A 26,509-nucleotide genomic window follows, 5' to 3' on the forward strand; every position below is an offset into this window, starting at 1 on the left:
AGATCCAAAGCTTTAAAACCAAGATCACATATTTGAGAAGAAAGGAAAAAGCCCAAAGATGGAAAATTCTTACTTAGCAAATAGCTGCCACCACAAATTAGTTTCTCAGTTTCCAATTTATGAAATAGAAATGAGATATAAGCATCTGTTGGGGATTTATAACCAGGCTTGAATATACCAGTGAGAAAGGAGTAAATTACTCACTAGAAGTTGAATGTTAACTCAGAACACTGAAGTTCATTTACTAAAAATGATATCTTTAGACCGGGCGTGGTCGCTCATGCCTGTAATCCCAGCACTTTGGGAGGCTGAGGTGGATGGATCACGAGGTTAGCAGTTTGAAACCAGCCTGACCAACATGGTGAAACCCCGTCTCTCCTAAAAATACAAAAATTAGCCAGGCATGGTGGCAGGCCCCTGTAATCCCAGCTACTCTGGAGGCTGAGGCAGGAGAATCGCTTGAACCCGGGAGGCGGAAGTTGCAGTGAGCCAAGACTGTGCCACTGCACTCCAGTCTGGGCGACCAAGCAAGACTCCATCTCATCTTTAATAATACACAGCAATCAAAACATAATGAAACTGAAAAATTAAGTCTATATATTCTGAATAATTAAATTTTAAAATCAGAACCTTTCACTCCTGTATATTCCTTTATACACAGACTGTAAATGTTCTCATTGACTTTAAAATACTGTCAAATGTATGAATGTGTATCTATACATGTGTCAACATCTGAAAATCATAACAAATTATAACAAAAAACAAACCAACAATTAACCAACCAATTGACAATCATAATTATTTTCTATTAAGATAGCACATTCTAATAAAATCCCACTCAAACTTCAGACACTGCTCTTGTGCCTAAAATGTTCTTGAATGGACAATAATCTAATAACAGTTAATTAAAATACCTTCACTCCCACTGGCCTTGTCATATTTGATAAACTCTGACAATTGATAAAGAGAAAAACTTATATACTTCACAACAATTGATGTGAAAAAGTTATCTAATTATACATTGGTTTACACAATGGCATGCTTTAACATTTATTCATATTTAAACTTATTAAGAATGGATGATATTCCAAAGTAAAGATGACAAATAGAACATATTGATCCACCTTGTACTCTCCTGAATTCCCACTCACCAAATTTTGAAGCTCCAAAACAGATGGTAGCAAGTTTTGCATACAAAATACACCCAACCAACCAAATGGAATACTAAACTGGCAGTGAGGAAAGCCTAGAAGCAGCACTGCTTATGTGGAGAACAACCAAAAGGCTCAGAAATTGGTGGCACCAGGAAGTGGGCATGAGTAGAAAGTCTACATATGGAAGTCGAAAACATGGAATATTGGTTGAAAATCTTTTTAGTAGCTATTTAATTTAGATTTGTTTCCCCTCTCTGCTTATACAGATAACTGCCCCTCTTAAACCCAGAGAAAGAAAAACAGAGGGTGTCCAAACTAGAAAATCCAACCAGTTAGGGACAGTGACACCATCCTAAAGCGGGGGATTAGGTGAGGGCCTGAACCCCACTCAGTTTCCACAAGATTGGCAGCCAGGCAAAGTTTGGAAGAATTTTCACTGGGAATCTTATAGCACCACAGGAAAGATGGATACTGGCATTGACGGTTTCTCAACAAAATGACTTAGTCAGTACCTACAGTGAAATTCATGATGACCCAGATACCCACACACCTGCAATTCCCAATCATATTGCTTCTGTACCAGCTATCTGACCAAAGCCTCAAATATTAAAGAGAGAGCCCAAAACAAACTAAAAGAAAAAAATAACAATGTGGTGGAAACATAGTTTAACTATTAGAAAACTTCACAAAGGCTATTATTAATATTTTCAGTGAGAAAATATTAGTAACAAAAGATATTGCAACCTTGAAACAAGAAATAATATATTACAAATGAAATATTCAGAGCAAAGTTACCTTAGAAATAATAATAAAATTTAAATTTAAAAATTTCAATAGAATATGTGAAACACAAAGTTGAGGAAATTTGATCTTTAATACTGAGCTAAAGAAAAACGAATTAGAAAACGGGAGAAAAAAGGCAAGAAAATTAGAAGAACAATCCAGGAGGTTCAACATTCAAATAATAAAATATCTGAAAATAAAGAAAAGAGAAAATAAAGGAAGGAAAAAGTAACAAAATAATTTGAGTTCTTGAATACAAGTAAATACATTAAAGATGTTCAACATTGTAAGTCAGGAAAACACAAGTCAAAATCACTATCAGATACAACTAAACATCCAATATAATTTTAAAAAGGCAGAAAACAACAAGTGTTGCCAAGTGTGAATAAAATTGGCACTCCTATACACTGCTGGTTGGATTGTAAAATGGTGCATCCACTTTGGAAAATAGTTTGGCAGTCCCTCAAAAGGTGAAAGATAGAGTTATAAGATGACCAGCAATACCACTCCTCAGTATATGCACAAAAGAATTGAAAGAAGATAAACAAATACATGTACACAAATGTTCACAGCAGCACTACTCACAACAGCCAAAAGGCGAAAAGAAACCCCCCATGTTTCTTGATGAATTGATGAATAAATAAATAAAATGTGGTGTATCCAAGCTATGGAATATTACTCAGTCTCAAGAAAGTATGAAGTACTGAGAAAAGCTACAACATGAATGAACTTCAAAAACATTATGTTAAGTGAAAGAAGACAATGACAAAGGGTCACATATTATTATGATTCCATTTATATGAGATGTCAGTCAAATCTGTTGAGACATATGGTAGATCGGTGGTTCAGGAGTGGGGGGTTAGTGGTGAATTCAAAGTGAATGCTAATGGATATGGGATTCTTTTTAGGGTAATGAATTGTAAAATTAGGTTGTAGTGATGGTTCCACAACGTTGTGAATAGGCTCAAAACCGCTGAATTGCATACTTTTAAAAGGCAAACTTTGTTACATGAATTGTATCATAATAAAACTACCGCGTCACACACACGGACACACACGTGCGAAAAAAAAGGAGGAAAGGACAGATTGAAAAAGTGCACCCAATGAACATAAAAAAGCTGTACCTTGGTTTCTTTTCCACTTTATCATAAAATGTCAGGACACTAGAAATAAAGAGAAATAGCTTAACAGAAACAACAGAACTGAAAAATGGAGCGATCTTACTGAAATTCGAATGGAATTATTTCCAAGCAAGAATTCTACATCTAGCCAAAATGTCAATCAAGCATGAGTACTGAATAAAGAGATTTTCAAAAATACAATGCCTCAACCACAACAAAAATCTTGCACACACTCTTTCCCAGGAAGCTATTAGAAATTGTCTTCCTCAAGACAAAACCACATAAGATGAAGAAACAAGAGTTCCAGCTCAGGGAAGAGGGGAAGGGCATGCCAGGAAATCAGGAAAGATGCACCAGGCAGAGGCTCTGGGAGGCTATGAATTAATAACAGAAATGAAAAACAGAAAATTAATATTAATTCCGGGGAAACAGAGGAAAAAGTAGTCACAGTACACTATGTGTCTTGGCTACAAAGATTTATATTAACATGCTAATATAAATATCAAATTCTGAATTCTGAGCTAATTAAAATTATGACTATACTGGGAGGATGGGAGACTAGGAGGGCAGCAGGAAAAGATGAGTACGTTTGTTCTGAAGTGGAAGAATGAGAAAAAAACTAAATTCTCACTTTGCATTGTAGGAATCTGTAGATTATGCCAAAGATGAATAATCAATAAGTGAAAATAAATGAGTTTTATTAGATATTTAAAGAGAAATCTGAAAGAATCAGCTGAAAAAGTGGAAAGTTAAAGGTGAAAACTGCTGTTTTTCATAAGAAACCTGAAACTGACTGACTTAATCTAAATGCACATATAACTTGCATAAAAGCAAAAATCACATCAACAAAAATGAATAATTTATAGAGTGGTCTAATATTCCTTTACCAAAGTATAGAGTACACATTAAACCAAACCATTATGTGATATTAACTAAGTATTCATAAAATGCAAGAAAAAGTAAAATTAAAAATAACTAAACAGAATGCAAGAAGTGGTCATTATCATGACAGGCATTTACTAACTTACTTTAAAAATTGGTGAAGTTATAGCCCCCAATTTTGTATGGTATATAATAATGCATACCTTCACACTTAAAACTGAATTTGCTAGTGACTTTTTCTTCAGTTACTTAATGACCTATTCAAACTTAATGTGAAGGTAACTGGAATTATTGACCATCTTCATCCTGATCTTGGGTACTTACATTGGGCCGCAACTTTTGTACCTTAGCTGGAGCTTTCTCTAATCTCTCCAAGCTGATAATTATTGTCAGTCTTATTGCATTTAATGTATTGGTCTCCTGCTTCCACCCACCCCCTGAATCATGCAGTTTTCCAGGAGTATTGTTTTCTTAAGACATATGGCCATAATTCCGGTGAGAAATTTTTTTATAAAAAAACATTAACATGAGAAATATATACTTTTCTTTCCAAAGAAATTATCTTTTTATTACTGTTTTATCTTATCTGTCATTTCTCCACCATTAAATATCATAGTTTAAGTGGTGATATTCTAAGATAAACTGAGGAACAAGAATTAAAATTTTACAAAAATCAGATGCATACTGTATTCTCATTAAAATAGTTTGATCTATAGTGGAATGTACTCAGAACTGTGTGTTTTTGTGGACAGGCAGGCATTTACCATAGCAACAGTTGGAAATCAGAAACACTTCTATCTTCGACCATATGAAATAAATACCAAGTCATGATTATAAGTATCTAATAAGGACAGCAATCACATAAAATAAAACTAAAATATAGAGATGACAGACATGATGTAAACAAGAAAAAAAAAATTGAAATCTCAACACCCAACATGATTGTGGACAGTTAAAAGTGACTAAAAGTAACCATCATTCCTTATTATTAGATGAGAAAAAGCCATTAGGGAAAAGGACAGAAAAGAAGTTAATTGACTTTGTCCTACCAATTACAGAAAATGAGAAGTTCGTAAGAGAGCACTGATTGAAAGCTAGTTTGTTTCCTTTTCATTTCTTTAATTTCTCCTTATGGTTCAAAATTCCTCCATCTTACACTGCCTGCACACTCAGTCATCCACAGTGTTTACATCTGTTCACATTCTGTACTTGGTTCTGAATGACAACCTTCCCTTCAGAATATAGAATCACAGTATTATACAGCATAACTAGTTCTCCATATATGAAACAAAGATCCTTCCATAAAGAAAAGCCTATGAGACGAATCTAGTTTTCCTATTGCTTATACTAAAACACAAATATGTTCTAGTACCATGACACATATAGATCTGTGACAGCAATTTATACCTCAAATGGCTTATGGAGGTTTACCTCGTCTAAGATCATAGTTCTCCATATGACTTCAATCTCTTTAAAAACAAGGGCTATATATTTACATCTCTAGAACTTAATGATACTCCCTGGCACAGAGAAGACAGTCCGTATATGTTGGAGGGAAAAAAAATGAATGAATACATAAATTATTCAGTGAATGACCATAATGAGCTGTGTTTCTGTTCCCCAAAATTATGTCAAATGGGACACACTTATATACCAATTGTAAAACCTTGGGCAATCATTTGCTATGGAAACTTGTAGTTACCTGGACTCACACTCAACTCAGGAGATGATATGATGTAGCCACTGGAGAGGACACGCATGAAGTATCTGACATCTTAGCCTAAATTTCCTCATCTGCAAAATGGAGGGACCTTACATCTACGTCATGGTATCAGTTGGGAGCACATAATCTAAATTACATATCTCAATGTCATGCACGTAATACAGTTTAGGAATCCTTTCTACAGTATTCCTGATGTGAATCTAGTCATCCTCTATTTGAATGCTTTTAGCAATAAGGTGCTCGTTACATTTCAAAGAACTGAACATAATTTACAGAAAACACGTAAGTGAGCATTCTTCTAAGAATTAAGCCAAAGCCAGCCTTCTCAAAATTCTCACACTTGACTTCCTTACCCCATCTAGAATATATACACTACCTTTTTCTCTCCTCTCTTGGTATGTCTTTAATTCTCCTGAACAATTTTGGCATCTTATTAGAGCTCCTCTGTGCATACTCCCATACACCAAAGAAATCACTAGGCTTTTTTTACATGAATTGTTTTTTAAGTGACCTTTCCTCCACCCCATTTTTCTGTATTAGGTTGGGATGCTTTCTTTTTTTAAAACCAGATATACTGTTTTACTTATCCCCATGATAATTCAGCTTGTAGGTTAGGCTCATCATTTTATTAGATTCTTTTTTGACCCTTGATTCCATCACCCTAAGTGTTAATTATACTTCCCAGCTATGACACACACACAAATAGGTCCAGCATATCACCACCACTATCCGAGTCATTAATAAAAATATCAAACAGAACAAGGACAAGGACAATGCCCTCCAGCACACCCCGACAGACTTTTCTCCATGATGATGTCAATTCATTGATCAATAGGCTTTGGATAAAGTGGTTCAACCAGAGATAAAACTGAAAAAAAAAATACTGATCTTCTAACCAGATTTCATTTCTATTCTTGTTTTAAATATCTCATAAAAGTCCCTGTCAGTAGTTTGCTGAAATCAGCAAATAACAAAGAGAAGGAAGATTATTAGACCCTAATGTCTAAAACTTTATTTTAAATTTCACCAGTGTTCTATATTAAGCTTATATTTCTATAGATTCAGATTTGTTTCTTATCATCCTTTAAAAACCAGCATGAGTTTCATCCATCTGCATTCGTGATGATTTCCCAAAGATTATAAATAATGGTTCCATGACTATGCCACCTGCCAATTGTTTTCACATTCTAGATTTACCTTATCTGGGACTTCGTGATGATTTCCCAAAGATTATAAATAATGGTTCCATGACTATGCCACCTGCCAATTCTTTTCACATTCTAGATTTACCTTATCTGGGACTAGATAATAAATCTAACGGACATTTGTGAGGTGTCTTTTTCTCCTTAGGGCATGGTTGAAGAGCAGGGAAAAAGGGAAGCATGCCCTGTATCCGAATGTATTCCCTAAGTTAAGAAAAATTCTGATTTTATGAATTTTTTAATACTTTTATTTTAAGCTTGGGGTACATAAGCAAGCTTGTTTATACAGGTAAGCTTGTGTAATGGGGGTTTACTATACAAATTATTTCATCACCTAGGTGTTAAGCCTAGTATCCGTTAGTTATTTTTCCTCATCCTTTCGCTTCTCCCAGCCTCCACCCTCCGGCACACCCCAGTGTGTGTTGTTCCCCTCTATGTGTCCATGTGTTCTCATCATTTAGCTCTCACTTATAGGTCAGAACATGGAGTATTTGGTTTTCTATTCCTGTGTTAGTTTGCTAAGGATAAAGGCCTCCAGCTCCATCCACGTTCCTGCAAAGGACATGATCTCTTTCTTTGTTATGACTGCATAGTATTCCATGCAGTATATGATACATATTCCATAGTATACGTATCACATTTTCTTTCTGCAGTCAATGGTATTTTATGAATCTTGACAGGAAACAGGACCCACCTGCCATTAGAATAGCGAAAATGCTAGATACTCACTTTCTTATAATCCTGTGCAGTCAAAACATGGGCTTGAAACTTCATCTCAGGCAACAAACACAATCAATCCTGGCTTATCATTATGAGCTAACAGTCCAAAGAAGCAATGATAATGTGGAATGTTGCCATTCTGACAACATTGCAAAGATAGCAAGGCCAGCAAAGCAAGAGACAATGTCTGGCGCCAACACTCATGGTAGCAGCAGGGTGCTTAGAGGACAGTGCCATGGCATGATTTTGGCTCTGGTCTGGCTATCCAGTCTCATGTTGTTCCTGCCCACTTTTAAAGTCTTCCCAACAGGTGTGTCAGCCACACTATGTATATCCAGAAACCAACCATTTCTCTCCACCTCTTCTGTAGATATCATCCCATGCTTAGATCTTATTGCAACAGCCTCCTGACTGGTCTCTCTGATTCAGAACGTGCCCATCCTTGGTCCATTCTTAAGAAAGCAGCCAGAGAGATCCAATAAAAATAAGTCAGATCAAATAATTTCTCTGCTCAACACCCTTTGGAGGCTTCCCACCTCATTCTGAGTCAAAGCCAAACTCAATACAGCCAAACCTTTCAAGGCCAACACAATCTGAATGCCACTGCATCTCAAACCTTGTCTCTTCCTATTGTCATCCTTGCTAGCTCCCTTCAAGCCACAGCCCTGCTGTTCCTCAGACAAGCTTTCTGCCCAGAATGTTCTTCCTCTAAAAATATATGCATCTCCCTCTTTCATCTCCTTCAGATTTTTACCTAAACACTTCTCAGCAAGCCCTCCCTGATCACCCTCAACTAAAGTTGCATGTGTGCATACATATGCACATACATCTATCTCAGAGGAAAGCAGAAAAATGTTCAATTGCTCAAGGACTGTTTAATCTGGAAAGCAAAATATTGATAGAGAGCTACAGTTTTTCAAGAACAGATGTGGCATAAAATCATGCAAATCACAGCATTCTTCACAGATTTAAACATCAAAATGTATAAGGCAGAGAAACCAAATAATTAAGCAAATTGTGTAGCAAGTTGAAAAGACAGAATGTAATTTTCAGCTTCCTGTCCCATCTTCTAACATCATACATACCTTAGACCATCATATAAAACTCTAGGAAGGCAGTTAGCACAGGTAAGTTGCAGGGTAAAATGGAGTAACTGGCATCTTTAGGCACAGAAGACTTGAGCTAAAGTCATATCTTTACCATTTTAACTTGGCTAAATAATTTCAGTGAATCTGCTTTAAATTCTCTAAGCATTATTTTTCTTCAATAAAATACTGCATAAACATAACATGCTACCTATAACTCAAAGGGCTGAGGGTAGCATCTAATAAAGTAACATCTATGAGAGTGCTTGTAGAACGTACAACACTATAAAAACGTTTTATGGGCTTTATGATTTCTATCGATACAGCTTTGTTTCCATGTGAAATACAAGATTTTTGTTTTATATAATGTTATACATTAGGCTATTTCACTAGTTTATAGCACAATAGGAAAAAAAATGATTATCCCTAACAATATCATGATTAGCTTTGAGTTTGTTGCTTTTTTTGTTTCACAGTTTTATTGAGGTATGACTAATATGCAAATGACTGTACATACTTAATGTATACAATCTGAGGAGTTTGGACACATGCATGTACCTATAATACCATCACCACAATAAAGGCAGTCAAGTTAATAAATATATCCATTACTTCATTTGTGTGTGTGTGTGTGTGTGTATATATATATATATATATACACATATATATATATAAAAAGGCAAAATGACACAAGGAAACTTGTGGAGTAACAGACATGTTTATTACCTTAACTGCCTTGATTGTGGTGATGGTATTATGGGTGTATGCATATATATATATAGTTTGTTTTTTAGGGACAAGGTCTTGCTCTGTCATCCAGAGTCAAGTCTAGTGGTACAATTATAGCTCATTACAGCCTTGCACTCTTGGATTCAAGCATCCTTCCACCTCAGCCTCCAGAGCAGCTAGGACTGTAGGCACATGCCACCAGCCTGGCTAATTATTATTATTTTTTTTAATTTTATGTAGAGACAAGGTCTCATTATGTTGCCCCAGGCTGGTCTCAAATTCCTGGCCTCAAGCAATCAATCCTCCCACCTCCACCTTCCAAAGTGCTGGGATCACAGGCTTGAGCCACTGTGTCCAACCTTGCTTTTATATTTCTGATGGTAAGAATACTTAACATAAAAATTTACTCTCCTACCAAAATTGTAAGTGCACAATATCATATTGTTAAACCATATGCACTATGGTGTGTGGTAGCTCTCCGGAAATTATGACTGGAATTTTTATCATCCATCTTGTATCCAAAAAAAAAAAAAAGAAAAACCTGAAACTTTACACCCATTGAACAACTCCCTATTTTCCCCTCCTCCTTATTCCCTGGTAATAATAATTCTATTTTGATTTCTACTTGTACGTAATTATTAAATATGTAATGAAAAATGCTGCTACACATGCTTTGCTCTTATGTAATTTAAAATAGAATAGTTATTAGCTTAATGGCAATATATTTACATAATCATGTTTACTATTATCATTCTCATTTTCACTCATGGGATCTGTTTTAAATTTCTCAGCATGGTGTTAAATAGGATAATGTGGCACTTATTTGTCTTTGGCAAAGAAAATAAAAACTAAATTGCTTAACTTTCTGTTTAAGTAGAAGAAAAATTTGTTAGAACTTTCACAACTAAATATATTCTGGAGTCAATGATTCTGAACTACATTTTCTATCTTTCTCTTCCAAGTCTTAAACCTGTATATGGAAAAAAGACAGCTATAATAATATTTTAGACCACTGTGAACGAGATTCCTTTTCAAGCTAACTGAGCCACTCCTTGGTTTAAGGTGTTCCTTCATATTTGACATATTAGACCCAACTGCCTAGGTATATCTTACAAACTTACAAGACCTTGGAAATAACTGTACTCAAAGCCATGCATCAGAGGGGCCTACATGTTACCCAGTGGCAACATGAGCAACTTAAGGAGCCCATTTCCTAAGGGGTTCCCAACCTTGCGGCTTCCAGATCGTAGTATCTACAGACTTTGTAACTGTATAAGAATCTAAATTACAGAACACTTTAGGTCTGTAAAGCTTTTCCTATTACTCAAAAGAAAGCCTACACCAACAATATCCTATTAGCCACTAAACCACTTAAATAATGACCTTCAAAGTCATTTCCTTGAGTATTCTTTCATATCACTAAATTTTTATCACTTATTTCATTATTCTAGCCCTCAGAAGGCTTTTATAAAACCTAAAATGCCATTCATAGCAATAATATAAAGCAACTAGGCTTACAGTTCTCCTTTAAAGGCAAAAAAAATACATTTGTAGTATGTATACATTATCATAAATAAGAATCCTTCATTTGGTAAAACTTGAATGACATAGGTATCTCAAACAGCCCTTGAAAACTTAATTGTGAAATCAAAAGGAAAAATACAATAGTACCTAATAAATCTTAAATTATTTTACTTTCCCTTCATATCCAGGGTTTTAAAGGGCATGGGGTATTAGTTTTTCCTACTGTTTAACTTACACTGGTACGTCCCTCAAAAAAGGGTACAATGAATTACACGGAACTACAAAATCAACATTGTTTAGAAAATTGCTTTGATATTAATAATTCTGAAATACAGCAACGTTATCATTAAGTTTTAGAAATTTTAAATTAAATTGTTTGATACTGATTTTAGAACTTGCTAACAAAGTTGTGTGTGTGCGCGCACATTTCAGAAGACCCTAGCAGCATATATGCGGCAATACTATGACTTACAAGTTTGCTTTATGGAAACTAAAAACACATTTTGTAATTGAAGTAAAAGTTTAAATGGATAGGATTTTGGCCAGTCTACAAAACTTATTCAAACTATAAAGCAGTTTCACTGTTTTTAGGACTTATCTGCACTCAGGATATTAAGTGTAGAATAAAGGAAGGTTATGGAAAGAAAGAGGAAAGTTTCCTTTTCCTCTTCTGACCAAAGACTTAGGCTAACTAAAATTTATAAAAATAAACAGGAGCTAAAACAGTCTAGTTAGGATGGGCCTGGGTCTATCTTACAAACTACAAAAACTTAGAAATAACTGCTTCATCTCCCTAACCTTTAGGTTTCTCCTTTGCAAAATGGTGATATTTACAGTTCCATGAGGCTGTTGAGAACACCAAAAGTGACAATGAATGTAAAGCCCTCCGCACAGTGCTCAGCATAAAACTCTGTAAATTTCAGCTGTTGGGTTTTATTATTGTGACCATATTTATCTTAAGCATTATTTCACCTCTCTTTCTATGGCCCTCCCTCATTCATCCCAAGCCCACGGTGCTCTCCTGTTTCCTACCTTACACCGCTCACTAATATCTGCTCTAATTTCCGAGGCACTTAATGTTTAAAAATTATTATTGCCTTCCCACTGCTTCAAAACATGAAAGAAGAGTAGAGTTTCTTTCTGCTAGATACTGTGAGGAAAGCAATCTGATTAAAACAATCCATTAAGGTATATAAGAACCTTAATTTTTCTTGAGATATCCAAATATTTACAAAGAACAATCAATAGGAAACTTGTGTTAAGGAAATAAAAACTTTAGGTAATATTCAGGGAAGTTATTTTTCAACTGGGCAATTGCCAAATAGACTAATTCTGCTGAGAAATCTACACCTTCCCACCCTAAATGAGAAGACTATCCTAAGAAATTTCTACAAGCTGAAGCTGTTCTTTTCACCAAAGGCTGATTTCAGGAATTCAACCAAACATCTTTTACTAAAAATGCACAAAAACAAAACAAACTTCACATATAGCAGCAAAAAACAAAATGATGAGAATCGGAAAAGATAGAAAAAGAAAGGCAGAAAGGAGAAAGGCAAAGAAGCAGTGTAAAAGTAAGGCAAGACAGGTAGAGAGGACAGCAGAAGCAGAGGCAGGGCAATCATAAGCCAAAAATGACCCATGCTGGCCTCATTCTCTAAAAGAGACAGGAGTAATCTATATGATGTCTGAACTCCATGGAGAAGTTGGGAACAAAATGTTACTGTAGATACTGCATGTGCCCATATTATTAAGTGGTTGATTTTAAAAGGACATGGGATGTCTCCATAACAACTGGGACTAGGGAAAATTTTACTCACACAAAGAAAAGTGATTATGTTTAAAAGTCAGTCTTAATCAGTAAATAATGCAGGACAGTGAATTTACTTCCTTTTATTTGGCAACAACACAAATACAAAATCATCAAATGACACTTGATCCAATATGTACATTTTAGCCCCATAAATATATTTCATTATTTTTTAAGATTTAGAGGACATATTTTCACATTATTTTTATTAGTTTCTTTACCAATGTTACTGATTTTGGTACACAAGCTACTTTCCTTCCTTTTAATTTAATTATCTAATTTGAGGGACAGAATAAGTACATTTTTGAAATCTCTTTTCTACAGAACATTGCAAAAGTCAAGCATTGTAAGGAAAATCTAGATTTAACTGAAATATGTAAACTAGACATTCTCAAAAGTACGAATCAAAAGTTCCAAGTCTAAATCAGCTGGAATACATTATTACCTCCAAAATCATGGATTAAACAAAAGAAATTATGTTTGCATTGATGTGTGAATCTGCATCCATTCTTGGTACCACATAATATATGCAACTGCTCAGCTCTAGCTGTCCTTGCAGTCACATTACCATATTATTCAAATGTATCTATCATTTATATGTAAATAGACAAGATAAATGGCTTCTTCATAAGACAACAATTTTCAAATGGCAAACAGACACAGGCAGACATTAGCAAAATAAAAATGTTGCAAATATTCATTCTTTTTTTTTTTAAGGAAAAATGGAAAGTACTTCAAATTTTTTAAAAAGTGGTGTGGTAATTACAAAATGGGGTCCTAATACACTGACAATACCAACAGCTCTTCTTCTAAATAAATGCACCGATGTCATTTGTGTCCTATAAATTACATGTTCTTAGATCCATCTGTGAAAATTGGGATGTTAATTATCATGGTTACATTTCACGATTCCACAGTTAAATGCTGAAGTAGTGCTACACAAATACTATATGTTTTTTAAGAGAAATGGAGAAGGATTAATTATGAGTTCAAGTCCAAGTCTTCTAGCAGTAATAGTCTCACACAATAAGATCATTACATTGTGTGGATGCAACTGGAAGTTTTAATTAATAGCTGAAATACCAACTGAGGGGGAAAACTTTGAAGTCTAAATTGTAAGTATCAGGCTTTCTTAAACACACACACACACACACACACACACACACACAGGTACACATACAGATCTTAATAAGCATGCTTTTGAGAAACCAAGTTATAAGTCCAAAAACAAAAAACCATTCTTATTGCCTATGAGCTTTCTTTGATAATGATCACCATCAGGCTGTTGAATCCTACGTAATAAACCTAAAAACTACAATGTATCCTAGTAACAAATAGGTTATAAACAGATAACATATCTGATAAAAATTCTAGTTAACATTTTTCTGAGTTTTTCTTTTAAGATACATATCATTCAATAATCTCTTATAGGGCCATTATTTTATATAAAATTACAATTCTCATGTATTCAGATAAAATATTAACTTCAGTACAGCAGTCTAAAAACAAAACTCTATAACACCACACGAATTTCATTCATATTTTAAATGTCTAAATTTAAAAGTCTTATTTTACTTACCACATATTCAAACACAAGTGTCAGCGTCTCCTTGGTATGGATGATGTCATGAAGTAGCACTATGTTAGCATGTTTTAGTCCTTTCAACAGAGAAGCTGTAAAATAAAATGGACAGAGAAACAATTTATCATGCATAACAATCAACTAATATGTATCATTATAATTTTGGCACACTATCAGATGAGAGATATCTATTTTCACATGTTCCAAGTAAATAACAATTCAAAATGAAGGGTAGAAAAACAAGACTTTCTTTGAGATGGGGTCTCACTATGTTGCCCAGGCTGGTCTCAAACCCCTGGGTTCAAGTGATCCTCGTTCTTCAGCCTCCTAACAAGCTGGGATTACAGGTGTAGAACACAGTGCCTGGCCAGAAAAACAAGGTTTTCATTTAGATAAAACTTCCTTCAGTTATTTTACCTGTCATCTGTTACTAATCTCTCTTAGGTTTCATTATGGTCAGGGAAAATACTTGGTATGGTTTCAATTCTTTAAATTTGTATAGTTTATTATCCAGAATATGGTTTATCGTGGTATACATTCCATAGGTATGGAACCTGTATTCTGCTGATGTTGGGTGGGGAGTTCTATAAATGTCAATTTGATCCTATTATTTAATAGTATCATTGAGTTCTTCTATTAATATACCCTTACTAATTTTCTGAATAGTGGTTCTATGAACTACTGAGAGAGGCATACTGGCATCCTCAACTGTAATGGTGGATCTGTCAATTAGTCATTTGACTGCCTGTTTTTACTTTTTGTATTATGAAGCTCCGTTGTTTACTGAATACATGTTTAGGATTGCTATGTCTTCTTTGCGAATTGATCATTTTATCAATACGTAATGTCCTCTTTACTCCTAGTAAATTTCTTTGCTCTGAAGTTCTCTTTGTATAGCCATCCACCATTCTCTTGATTTAGCATTTACCTGGTGTATCTTTTCCCATCCTTTTCTTTTCAGTCCTACTGATATCACACAGTTGAAGTTTCTTGTAGATAGTATACGGTTTGGTCATATTTTTAAATACATTTTGCCAATCTCTGACTTTTCATTTTGATGTTTAGACCATTTACATTTAATGTAAATATTAATATGTTGGGTTACCACCTGCCATTTGAATCTGTTTTTCCTTTAGGTACCTTGCAATTTAGTCTTCACTTCTGATTTGATTTTTCCTTTTCTTCTATACTTGCCAGAAGTTCAATTAACTCTAATTTTATTTCATTTTATTTTTTGTCCATTTCTCTACTTAGCTTTTGTACTTCCAACTAAAGGTAGGCTTGGTTGTTTGTTTCATATACCAAAAAGCATGAATTCAAATATCCAATTCATATTTCAGTGTTATGCACAGTTTTAATTTTATGGTTGACTTTTTGCAAGAGTTCTTGCAACTTAAATGCACTAATTGCTATTTTCAATTTTTGAGAGTAGTTTTGGGTACAGGTGGGATACTTTATTCCTATTTATTTGATGGACTGGTTCCTAATCTGAGAGTCTTATTTTCTGTCACCTTTGTCTTCTTCTATGTAGTTTTTACAGCTGGCACTGGGAAGCGAAAGAAAAAAGGTTTGGGTTGTCTTGTTTCTTTTTCATTTCCACAGGATCCTTAATTTCTCCCTTTCCCTTCCTTGTTTACTTTCACTATCCTGTCTTAAGGGGAACCACCCTTTCTCTCTATATATGACTCTCCCCTAGAAGTAATGCTTTCCAACAGCTGCCAATTCCAGGCACTTTCAGCCTCCTTTCCTGCATCCAGTGCTGTGAATGAACTACCCAGAATTCCAGCTCTTTCTGGAATAATTTTGCTTGTGATTTGATTAAGTCCTCCACACTCCACACCCCTGTACTGTTTTTCACAGCTTCTTAAACCTGTCGGCTTCCCCTGTGTCATTCTTTGCTATCACAGGCTTGTTGCTGTCTCCTAATGCTCTTGAAGGTATGAGTGGTCTGTTTTTATTTGTTCTCCTTATTCGATTTATGACTTTTGGAGGAGTAAGAGTGGGAAGATTCAAGATCAGAAAACCATCATTAACTGTCCTCCAAACCCCTTCTCTCATAGGAACAGGAAACTTTTTTCCCCTCCCATTGATATATTTCTGCTCCTGGATCATGGTCTAAAGCATAGTAAGAACTCAACAAATTTACTGAATGTCATGCATCTGGGGTCCTCAGGGGTTGGGGTGGCTATTCTGAATAAGAAGAGCCTGCTGCCACCTAGCAGCTCTTCCTCAAGTTTGACCAATCTTCCTTTGAGTCTGAGACTAGCACTAGGCCCAAACCTCAGGCTGATAAAACTCAGTTTCCACATAGGGCCTCCGGGTATCTACTCCTCTAAAAACCCAGAGAAGACCAGCAGCTAATGCTAGCAATTTCAAGACATTGGCAAGGAATAGCTGGCTTTACCTCTTAAACTGCACTCCTTCCTCAATGCAAGTCTCCTTTCCTTCGAAAGGAGCACAGTGGCTCATGCCTGTAATCCCAGTACTTTGGGAGGCCTAGGCAGGCAGATCACAAGGTCAAGAGATTGAGACTATCCTGGCCAACATGGTGAAACTCCATCTCTACTAAAAATACAAAAATTAGCCGAGCATGGTGGCGCGTGCCTGTAATCCCAGCTACTCGGAAGGCTGAGACAGGAGAATCAATTGAACCTGGGAGGTGGAGGTTGCAGTGAGCTGAGATCGCACCACCGCACTCCACCCTGGCAACATAGCGAGACTCTGTCTCAAAAAAAAAAAAAAAAAAAAAAAGGAATGAGACATACCACATCCCCATAATCAGATTCTTTGCAACACTGCTCATCCCAAAGAAATCTTAGATTAAGATTTATGTTTATAAATAATACCACAAAAGATATCACTGGGCACTTTGTTTTCCTCCTTTTGGATTATCTCCTTATAATAAATTGTGAAAAATAGAATTACAGGGTCAAATGACACAAATATATTTACAAAACATTATTTATTAAACTTAGGTGGTGAATTTAGTCTTACATCTTTCTAACTCCATGTAAGAATAAAAGAACTGTGAAAGGCAGGGGAAAAGATGTCAAAAAAAATTGTACACTGCAAGTAGCCCATCCAATTAAGTAACTGAAACCTTTATTAAATTAATATATGAGCATTTATACACTCATAAGCATGAGTATTAATTTAAGAATAAATTCTTCATACCTGAGTAAAAACAAAAATAATCAAAATAATTTCTCTCTACAGCAATGACAATTCAAGTAGAGTACTCAAAACACAGAAGTTGCCTCTTTACCGTTAATTAAAAACACTATGTCTTCATTTTGGTTTTTGTTTAAGAATCTATAAAATCTGAAGAGAAAAAAAACAAAAAATATTCTGCCTATATTCTATCAATAACTTGTAGTAATTCATTTATTAATCAAATATTTATTCAGAATCTAGTTGCTGACACTGGTGGCCCTCAGCAGGTCCTTGATCCCTTGGCAAATAATAATACAGCAAGGCCATATCTTTAAAGAGAGATTTACAACACCAAGAGTGAACTTTCATGTAAACAATGAAATCTGGGTAATGATGTGTTAATATTATAAGTTCATTAACTGCAACAAATGTATCACTCTGGCTGGGGATTCTGATAGCTGGGGAGGCTGTGTATATGTGGAGGATGGAAAATATGTGGAAACTCTCTGTACTTTCCAATCAACTTTGCTATGAACCTAAAACTGCTCTAAAATGTAAAGTCTGTTAAAAAAATAAAATTAAGAAATTTACCCATGTTTTAACATATTAAAATAAATTTCAATTATTTAATATTTCACTCAAATAAAATAACATTTTAGATATACAAATACCATGCAAATGAGTCTACACTAGACAGTCATCAGAGAAGGCAGAAATAAAGTACTTAGGACTTAGTAGTACATTAAGTTCGAGTATTACCTCCACGAATGTGAGCTCGTGTTACCAGAATTATTGTTATTGCTATGAATTCCCATCGTCTTCCCTAAGCAAACCTGTTTCACAACAATATACTAAATCCTTAATCCCAATATAAACTTATATAAACACATATTGGTCAAAAGAAGGCCATTCAGTCTGATAACCAATCAGTGTGGAAGGCAATAAGAAGTGTGTTCCCTCTGGAACTGAATCTGGAGCATCAACATATATTCCCAGGCAAGAGAAGTAGATGCTAACTATGGTAGAGAGGTCTTCTCTTCTGCCCTACACATATCTGTCAAGGGAAACTTAGTTTTGCACATTAAAAACCTTATTGTAAAAATATCTACAGGCTTATTTTATCTGAGTTTTATAAACCAGCACTCAAGTGAAAAAGTAATTACAATAACACAGTAAAATCACAGCACATTAACTTTGAAGAAACAATCACTATGGAAAGGAGGCTTGCACTGAGGAAGGAGTGCAGATTTACCATAGAGTTTAGTATTGTTAATTCTAATAATTTACTTTCTTCCTTCTTTTAATTATTCAACTAGCCAGTAGCTTTAGGCAATTAAAACTTTATTTGGTAGCTAGCTTTCAGATATTAATCTGGGGATCACATAGGCTCATTTTAAAAGGAATACTTGCTTCAGCACCAGTCTTCTGAGGTGCACACATCCTCCGAGATCATTATTTCAAACCACAGCAGGGTATTTTTAAATGATGGCAAAGTATGGTACATAACACCTAGCCTGCACAGGAACTTTTCAGATCAAATGAATTAAGGGCCTCTGAATATCATGTTGTAAGAAGGGCAATGGCTTTGTGAGGCGAGTTTTGGAAACATATTATTGAACATTATTTGTAATCTCATCCAGTTCCATTTTTCTAGTTAATACCTCAGGTTGTCAAATTCAGAGATGAGCCATCCTTATTGGCAACAACTCCATAAAGGTATTAAAGCTTTCACTTCAGTGAGAATCTCATACCCAGAGGACACTTTGACACAGGACTTTTTTCAACGTTTTTCCCCAATTATTGTCCTTCTTCTCTTACCACTTACACCTAAATTGTTTCTCGTTTCTCAAAGTAGTATCTTCACACCCATTATTTCCTACTGTGTTTGTCCCACAATTTCAGTAAAATCAAATTCCTGCCAACATTCATCTTGGAAAGAAAATGTTTTTTCCTGAAAGTGGCTAAATATTATAGAAAAGTATCATGTCATTTTTCATATTATATTTTTGACCACTTACATGAAACCTCAAAGCCTCCACATTACATCCTAATAAATCTCAATAATTATGACAGATTTTAGATTTCAGAATATATTTATATAAACTTTCGAAACACACTGTCAGTTAAATAAATATCAATATCTGAATTTGAAACAAACCCTCTTGCTTTGAGATTAACATAATGAATTCATACTGGGAAAAGGACAGAGTCACTAATTTCAAAGCTGATGGCAGAAAAATGGCATTAATGGATAGAAAACAGCCTACGATATGTACCAACATCACAGTAGGTGACAGACATGACTAACTTTGAGGCTGCCAAAGGCAGCAGCCACTGGTCCCAGCGAGGTGCCAGATACTACAGTTCCTGCTGTTAGCAAGGCAAGGGAGTCTCCTAGCTGCCAAGTCAGTCCAGAGATTAACACCTACAAGTTCTAGAGCCAATGTGTCTCCCTCATCAAGACAAACACTGTCAAAATCATACTCCTTGTAATCCTAATAATAACATAAACACAGGACATGTTATTCTGTCATTGTTTACCTACAAAAATCCTGTAACATTAGCATTAGTAATTCAAGCACTCTTGGTTTCGTCATAAATTGTAGGTAAACATACTGCAATGTTTTAAATTTATTTCACCAGTGAGATTTGAAAAGGTAAAATTGCACATGATGCAAAAGACTTGTAATTACAGTAAAGGGTGAAAATTATAACAATAGTTTGGGGACTGTGGTGTCAAAACCATACAAAAACAGAAAAACATTTGCTCATAGAGGTAGCTGTGCTCTGACAAAGTCCCAGTAGAATAGAGGGATGCAGGGAGAGCCTTCCCTTGGGTTGGCAGAAGGATTCAGATTCAGATTCAGCAGCCATATTCAAAGCTTGGCATCCCACTTTGAGAATAAACATCTTCATTTTTCACTCCAACTTGGAAGAAATGAATTTCATCTAAACTCTAGTCCCATCATGATTAAAATAAATTTTGAAATAATACAGAAAATCAGAATAAGTTCATTTTATCAGATACCCACTGTAGTGGTGTTTTTTGTTTGTTTGTTTTTTAAAAAACAAAAACAAAAACAAAAACAAAAAACAAATGTTAATAAAGGGAAAAAAAAACCCTTTAATATTTGAGAAAATTTTCTAGGTCATTATTTGATGTCCTAGTAGGAAAAAAGAGATTACAAAGACACACAGCCCATTCTCTATCACTTCGCCTTTAGCCTCTGCGGAAAAAAAAGACATTTACAGGCTCCTTTCATCTTTTGTGTTCTTTCTCAGCAGAGAGGAATACAGGGATTGCTGCCTGACTTTTCCAGAATGACTACCCATGAAACCTAAGGAGCCAACTATATCTCAAGCCACAACCACAACAAACATCAACTTTTTCTTCAAGCCCACAGCTTGACAGATCTAAGGCTGTTGAAATTCACTTTTACTACAAATAGTAAAACTACTTTTAACTACTAAGTTCCATCTCCCTTACTTGCCAGTGGAGTCTGAATATTTTCATAGCTAAAATTCTGAGGGGAAATATAAAGGGTGGACTAAAAAACTGCATGCACAAAAGAGACAGGATTGCTTGTTTAACTGCCTGTAATGAGGACACAGTCTAGCAGAGAAAGAACATGTGCGTACACTGAGCACTGATGCGCAGCTCCAGGTTAGCGCGTTCATGGTTCTATAATGCATGCTGCTTGCTTGGTCTCAACACTGGGAGAGCAATGATAAACACTGTGGTTGTGATCAATCTGGACATCCTCCTTAGTGATATCTAATACAATAAACACTCCACACACAGAACCATAAACTAATAAATGAAAAAATAAAGGAATCAGGCTAAAAAATAGAATTAAATGTTTGACCCCATATTTGCTTTTTATTCTTTATACACACATGTGTACAAAGAGTCAACTGTGGGTTATGGAGGAAAGAGGTCATAGCCAAGTCTAAACATAAGGTTAAAATAAATGTAGTGTCATGCAATCTTAATTTAGCTAAAATCACATTCAGGATTTAGACACATGTTTTTCGTTCACCAGATGTCATCCAAAATTGGAAAGGTAATACAAAAGGTTAGGAATACTTTTAAAATACCATGTAAGTTGTTTTATATCTATGAAAAGGTATACTGTTTTCACTTGCTTCTTATAGTTTTCCAGTTTGGAGATGGGCAAAAGTTCAATCCCACTACATATTTCTCCTGCTCTGCTTCTCTCTAATTTCCCCAACATCACAGAACTGAAATGTGATACTGGAAATTACAGCCTCAACCATTTCTCCCTTAGCATCAATACCTATTTATCCATCACCTGACTACTGGCAAAGTGCAGTGAGATACGGGCTATTTTCACATTGCAGCCTCACATGCCCACATCAACTGGTTACTAAATCACTATAAAGAACACAGTCCTCTAATACTATAGCTTGACCACACGAAACTGCCAATATTTGACATTTTTTACCTACTAACACAGCAATTGTATATGGTCCAACCTAGTAGAATATACCTGGTTCAAAGCATTTAAATTTTTTCACAAATGCATTGTTATTTTTACTACCATTAATATTCAAACCAGTCAATCTGCTACCAAATCACCACCAATCAACTGCGTTTTTAAAAAGGAAGAATCTATTCATCAAATTATAGTTATAGCTGAGAAGAGAGATATAGAAACAATTTAATATCCTACATGTATCTTTCTGTATCATTTGAATTGTTTGTGATAAAGATATATTGCTTTTATACTAAAAAGGAGATACCTGGAAAAGTTTTTTATTAGAAGTGAATTTGCTAAAGAACTGAAACAACACTATCAAATAAAAAGCATACAGGTGTTTAATTACACAATATGGAACTACAATACAATAATGAATCATTATAACTGCAATAATATTCTTCACTTCTAATCCCTCCTCACTTGGGTACTGGTGGAAATATGTATATTAAGGATCTCTTTTTCTATCCTGGTACACTGCAGACCCTCGTATTTTGTTCGTAATTTGTTCTCGTATCACATATTAATCCAACATGTTAAATGTTTCTTTTCTAAATAGTTACTTTCCTGCATTAAAATGTACTCAGTGCAAAACATTCTCAATCTGTCTCCATTTACTGCTAGTACAACCTGTAAATGACCCTCTTCTGCTGTTCCATGCTCCAGTTAATCTTGGTGCTATTTGTGATGGGAAGGATCCAAACAAATGCAGGTACTACATAAATGCTAGACATGTGGTTCTTCTCAAATGCAAACATCTTGCTAGTAACTTCTGGAGAAAGGAAACTTACTTAGCAACAAGGGTGGGAATGGTGTTGATTATAATCCAGGTACTGTCTTCGGGAGGAAGAGACAATTTAGGGACTGAGGGTTTCTGCAAGACCTGATAACAGGTTTTTTATTTTTTAATCTTGGTCTGGCCATAAAAACTAGGTTTAAAAGCCATTAGGCAGTTTGCTTCATTTTAACCATTTTATACTTTATCACACACGGGTTACATGTACAGTTAACAAGAACACTACAAAGTATGTGATTAAAAAAAAAAAAGATGAGTGGTTTTGCACCAAGCCCCTTATGTTTTCTGGTTAAGAATAACCATTCATATCATGTTAGCTATTACTGTTTGACTAGGTTTGTATTTACGTATGTGTTGTTTATTTATTTATTTATTTATTTATTTACTTACTTATTTATTTAGAGGCAGGGTCTCGCTCTATTGCCCAGGCTGGAGTGCAAAGTGTAATCACAGCTCACTGCAGCCTCAACCGCCCAGGCTCAAGTGATCCTCCCGAGCAGCTGGGACCACAGGCACCTGCCACCACCCCTGGCTAATGTTTTTGCTTGTTTTTAATTATATGTAGAGATGAGGCTTTGCTATGTTGTTTAGGCTGGTCTCGAATGCCTGGGCTCAAGTGATTCTTCCACCTTGGCCTCCTAAAGTGCTGGGATTATAGGCATGAGCCACTGTGCCTGATCTTGCTGTCTGAATAGATTTAAATCAACATCTCTTTAAATGAATGTATGTGAATAGCTATTGTTGTATGCTTTTACACATAAGATTTACACATCTGTATCCTTTACAGATAAGTTTAAAGTCAGAAAATGTCTCCTTTGGCATGGCTACAAGTCCCAGCACCCAAAGGCACAGAAGACACTCAACTTTGTAAGACTGTAGTCAAGAAGAAAAGTATTGTCAGACTCCTCCACAAAACAAAGTAGTTCTGCAGCACATTCTTAAGCAAATTAGAACCCAGCTACCTTTGTGGAGAAGTAGACCATTCACAACAGCCACAGCCCCAAGCCCAGCATGCAGTGCTTCTCAAAGTGTGGCCCACCAACCAACTACATCAAAGTCAACTGGTGTGCCTGATATCAATGCAGATTCATGGAGTCCTATTCCAAAGCTACCAAATATACGTTTATAAGGATGGAACCCACAAATCACCCAACACATATTTATTTAACATCTACTACATGCCAATCACAAGGCACTGGAGATAAAACAGAGGAAACACAGACAAAAAACTCTTATTCTCATGAAGCTTATATTCTGTATTTCGACCAAATTGTCCATTTAATATTTATGCATCCTAAAGTTTAAAAATCACTGTGCTATGGCTCTCACAGAGGGAGACGGGTAGCATGTTTATTGCGTGTGTGTGTGTGTGTATGTGTGTTTATGTATTTAGTTGCACTTCAACCTACTTGCTGCTCTACAAGCATATCAACAGAAGCGAAGTCAGTCGCTCAGTTCATTTGCCTAGTGTCTATCTTTGTCTTTTCTTTCTTGCACTCCCTCTCTCACACACACAAAGCTACTGAGGTAGATTCTACTGAAAGTTATAGTCTTGAGCTAGAAGGCAAAGGAAATTCTTTATTCCGAGAATTTGATGGTATTCTGATGTGTGCAGTTTTTTCCTGTTGAGATGAAAAGCCCAAAAAATGTCAGCCAACGAAGTTTTTCATTATTAATGAACTGTTGATAAGGTCATAATTATGTGGCCTTTCCAATCCCACAACAATTCTGAAATCTGCGAAAGAGTAAGATTTGCTGTAAATTGCTTTAGAATCAGTGCTTTGATAAATATATACAATCAGTAGGTCTGATCATAATGAAAACTGATTATGAGCACAGAAGGAAGAGACAGAAAAGACCATAAAAGATAACTACAGATTTTGGTTGGAGCTGAATTAAAATTTCAAACATACCACTACTTCATTTGACTGAAACAAAGTCAAAGCTAAAAAAACTACAAAGTACAGCATAGTTCATTGGAAGGCCCACAGTACCAGAGCCTGTGTTACCCAAAGCATCAGTCCACCTACAGGCAGTCATCCTCCTACACGTGGACAAGCCTTAAAATCCTTCAGGCTGACTCTGCTCAGCACTGGCCTTGTGAGCACCTAAGTTCATCTCAGCTTGAGCGAGCTCTGCCACTTACATGAAGGTCACTAATACACTGAGTCCCAGTTTGCTTCTCTACCACTTGTACCTGTCCTCCTTGTCAGTATTCAGTAATGTTCAGCTGCTAATAACTGTGCTTGGCGAATGCTAGCATCACTCAAATGTTCAGGATGTTTATGAGATATTTAATCTAAGAAAAGGCATTAAGGCCTTCCAATCATAAAGAATGAGAAATCCCAGCCTCTGAGTGGGCTCATTTCTTTCATTTTAACTATTTAACTTCCTGCTTCATATTATTCCAGCTAATGCAGCATTTAAGAGAGGCTATTCTACATCTGGAAATACATGAAAGCAAGACAGGAATACAAACACACCTATAAAGGGTAGAGTGACTTATCACAAGTGTTTAGCATTTAAAAGTCTGTGATAATAAAATTGTTTATGCAAAGTTACATACGGCAAAATGTTATTTAATAAGCTTGATAATATTCTCCTTCCAACTTTTTCTGAAAATAAAGACATCCTAAATCTCCTTGATACTAGGGAAACTACTACAATACAAAAAACTAATAATGTTAAAAGATTTGCCAGACACAGTGGCTCACACCTGCAACCCCAGCATTTTGAAAGGTGGAGGCAGGAAGATGACTTGAGCTTAGGAGTTCAGGGCCAGCCTGGGTGACATAGCAAGACTCCACATCTATAACAAATAAAAATGAGCTGGGCATGATGGCACATGCCTGTAGTCCCAGCTACTCAGGAGGTGGAAGCAAGAGAATCACTTGAGCCCAGGATTTTGAGTTTGAGGCTGCAGTGAGCTGTGATTATGCCACGACATTCCAGCCTGGGTGACAGAGCGAGAGTTAAGTCCAATAATTTGAGGTTACACTATGATTATGATCACACCACTGCACTTCGCCCTAGGCAGAAGAGGGAAACTCTGTCTCTAAAAATAATAATAATAATAAATAAATAAATTAGCAAGGTAACTTCAAATTGTCATGATAATTAAAAAAAAAAAACAGGCACTCAAGAAAATGACAAAAGGGAAGAAAAACAGGTTTCTTTATTATGGTCTCAAATTTCCCAGAAATTTTGCATCTTTGTATGCACTGTCAAACCAAGGAACTGTAGAAAGAGGTGATCTTATCATACATTCCTCTAGGTAAGAAACTATCTGATTCCTGCACAGTTTGGGTTACAAAGAGTTGAGGGGACAGTCTCTGCAACGTACACTTGTGACTGGTATTGACAATAGCTCCTGCTCATGCAACCTGCCTTTCCATAAGAGACAGGCAGCTCCTGAGTGCTATGGCAAACATCCCCCTATTATTAGCATTACCATCATCTTCTCAAATGCATTCAACCTTCTACTGACTCATGCTTCCTTTTCTAATAAGATTTCATCTTGTTTCATGTACATTACCCACACACACATCCATACACACACATATATATAAAATCTTAGTGCACTGAATACATTTGTAATTTGACTGATATACAGAGTGATTGATTCATAATGCACAATGAAATAACCCTCACAGAATTGTAAAACTCAGGGTCACCTTCAAGAACACCCATCCAACCCTTCATTTGACAACTGAGGACACTAAAATATAAAAGACTTTGGCCATAGGTCT

At 35.6% G+C, this 26,509-nt stretch overlaps 1 protein-coding gene across 6 annotated transcripts in view; it reads right to left on the reverse strand.

Moving 5' to 3' along the window:
• CDK14 (cyclin dependent kinase 14) overlaps positions 1-26,509 on the reverse strand; it is a 727,116-nt gene that overhangs the window by 327,931 nt on the left and 372,676 nt on the right. For all 6 annotated transcript variants that reach the window (XM_028846085.2, XM_077998072.1, XM_001102520.5 and 3 more), the window contains one exon: positions 14,310-14,404. In XM_028846085.2, the coding sequence (XP_028701918.1) occupies positions 14,310-14,404 (95 nt within the window). The remainder of the gene's footprint in view (positions 1-14,309; positions 14,405-26,509) is intronic.

This window comes from Macaca mulatta, chromosome 3, assembly GCF_049350105.2.
Source record: "Macaca mulatta isolate MMU2019108-1 chromosome 3, T2T-MMU8v2.0, whole genome shotgun sequence".
Lineage (NCBI taxonomy): Eukaryota > Metazoa > Chordata > Mammalia > Primates > Cercopithecidae > Macaca > Macaca mulatta.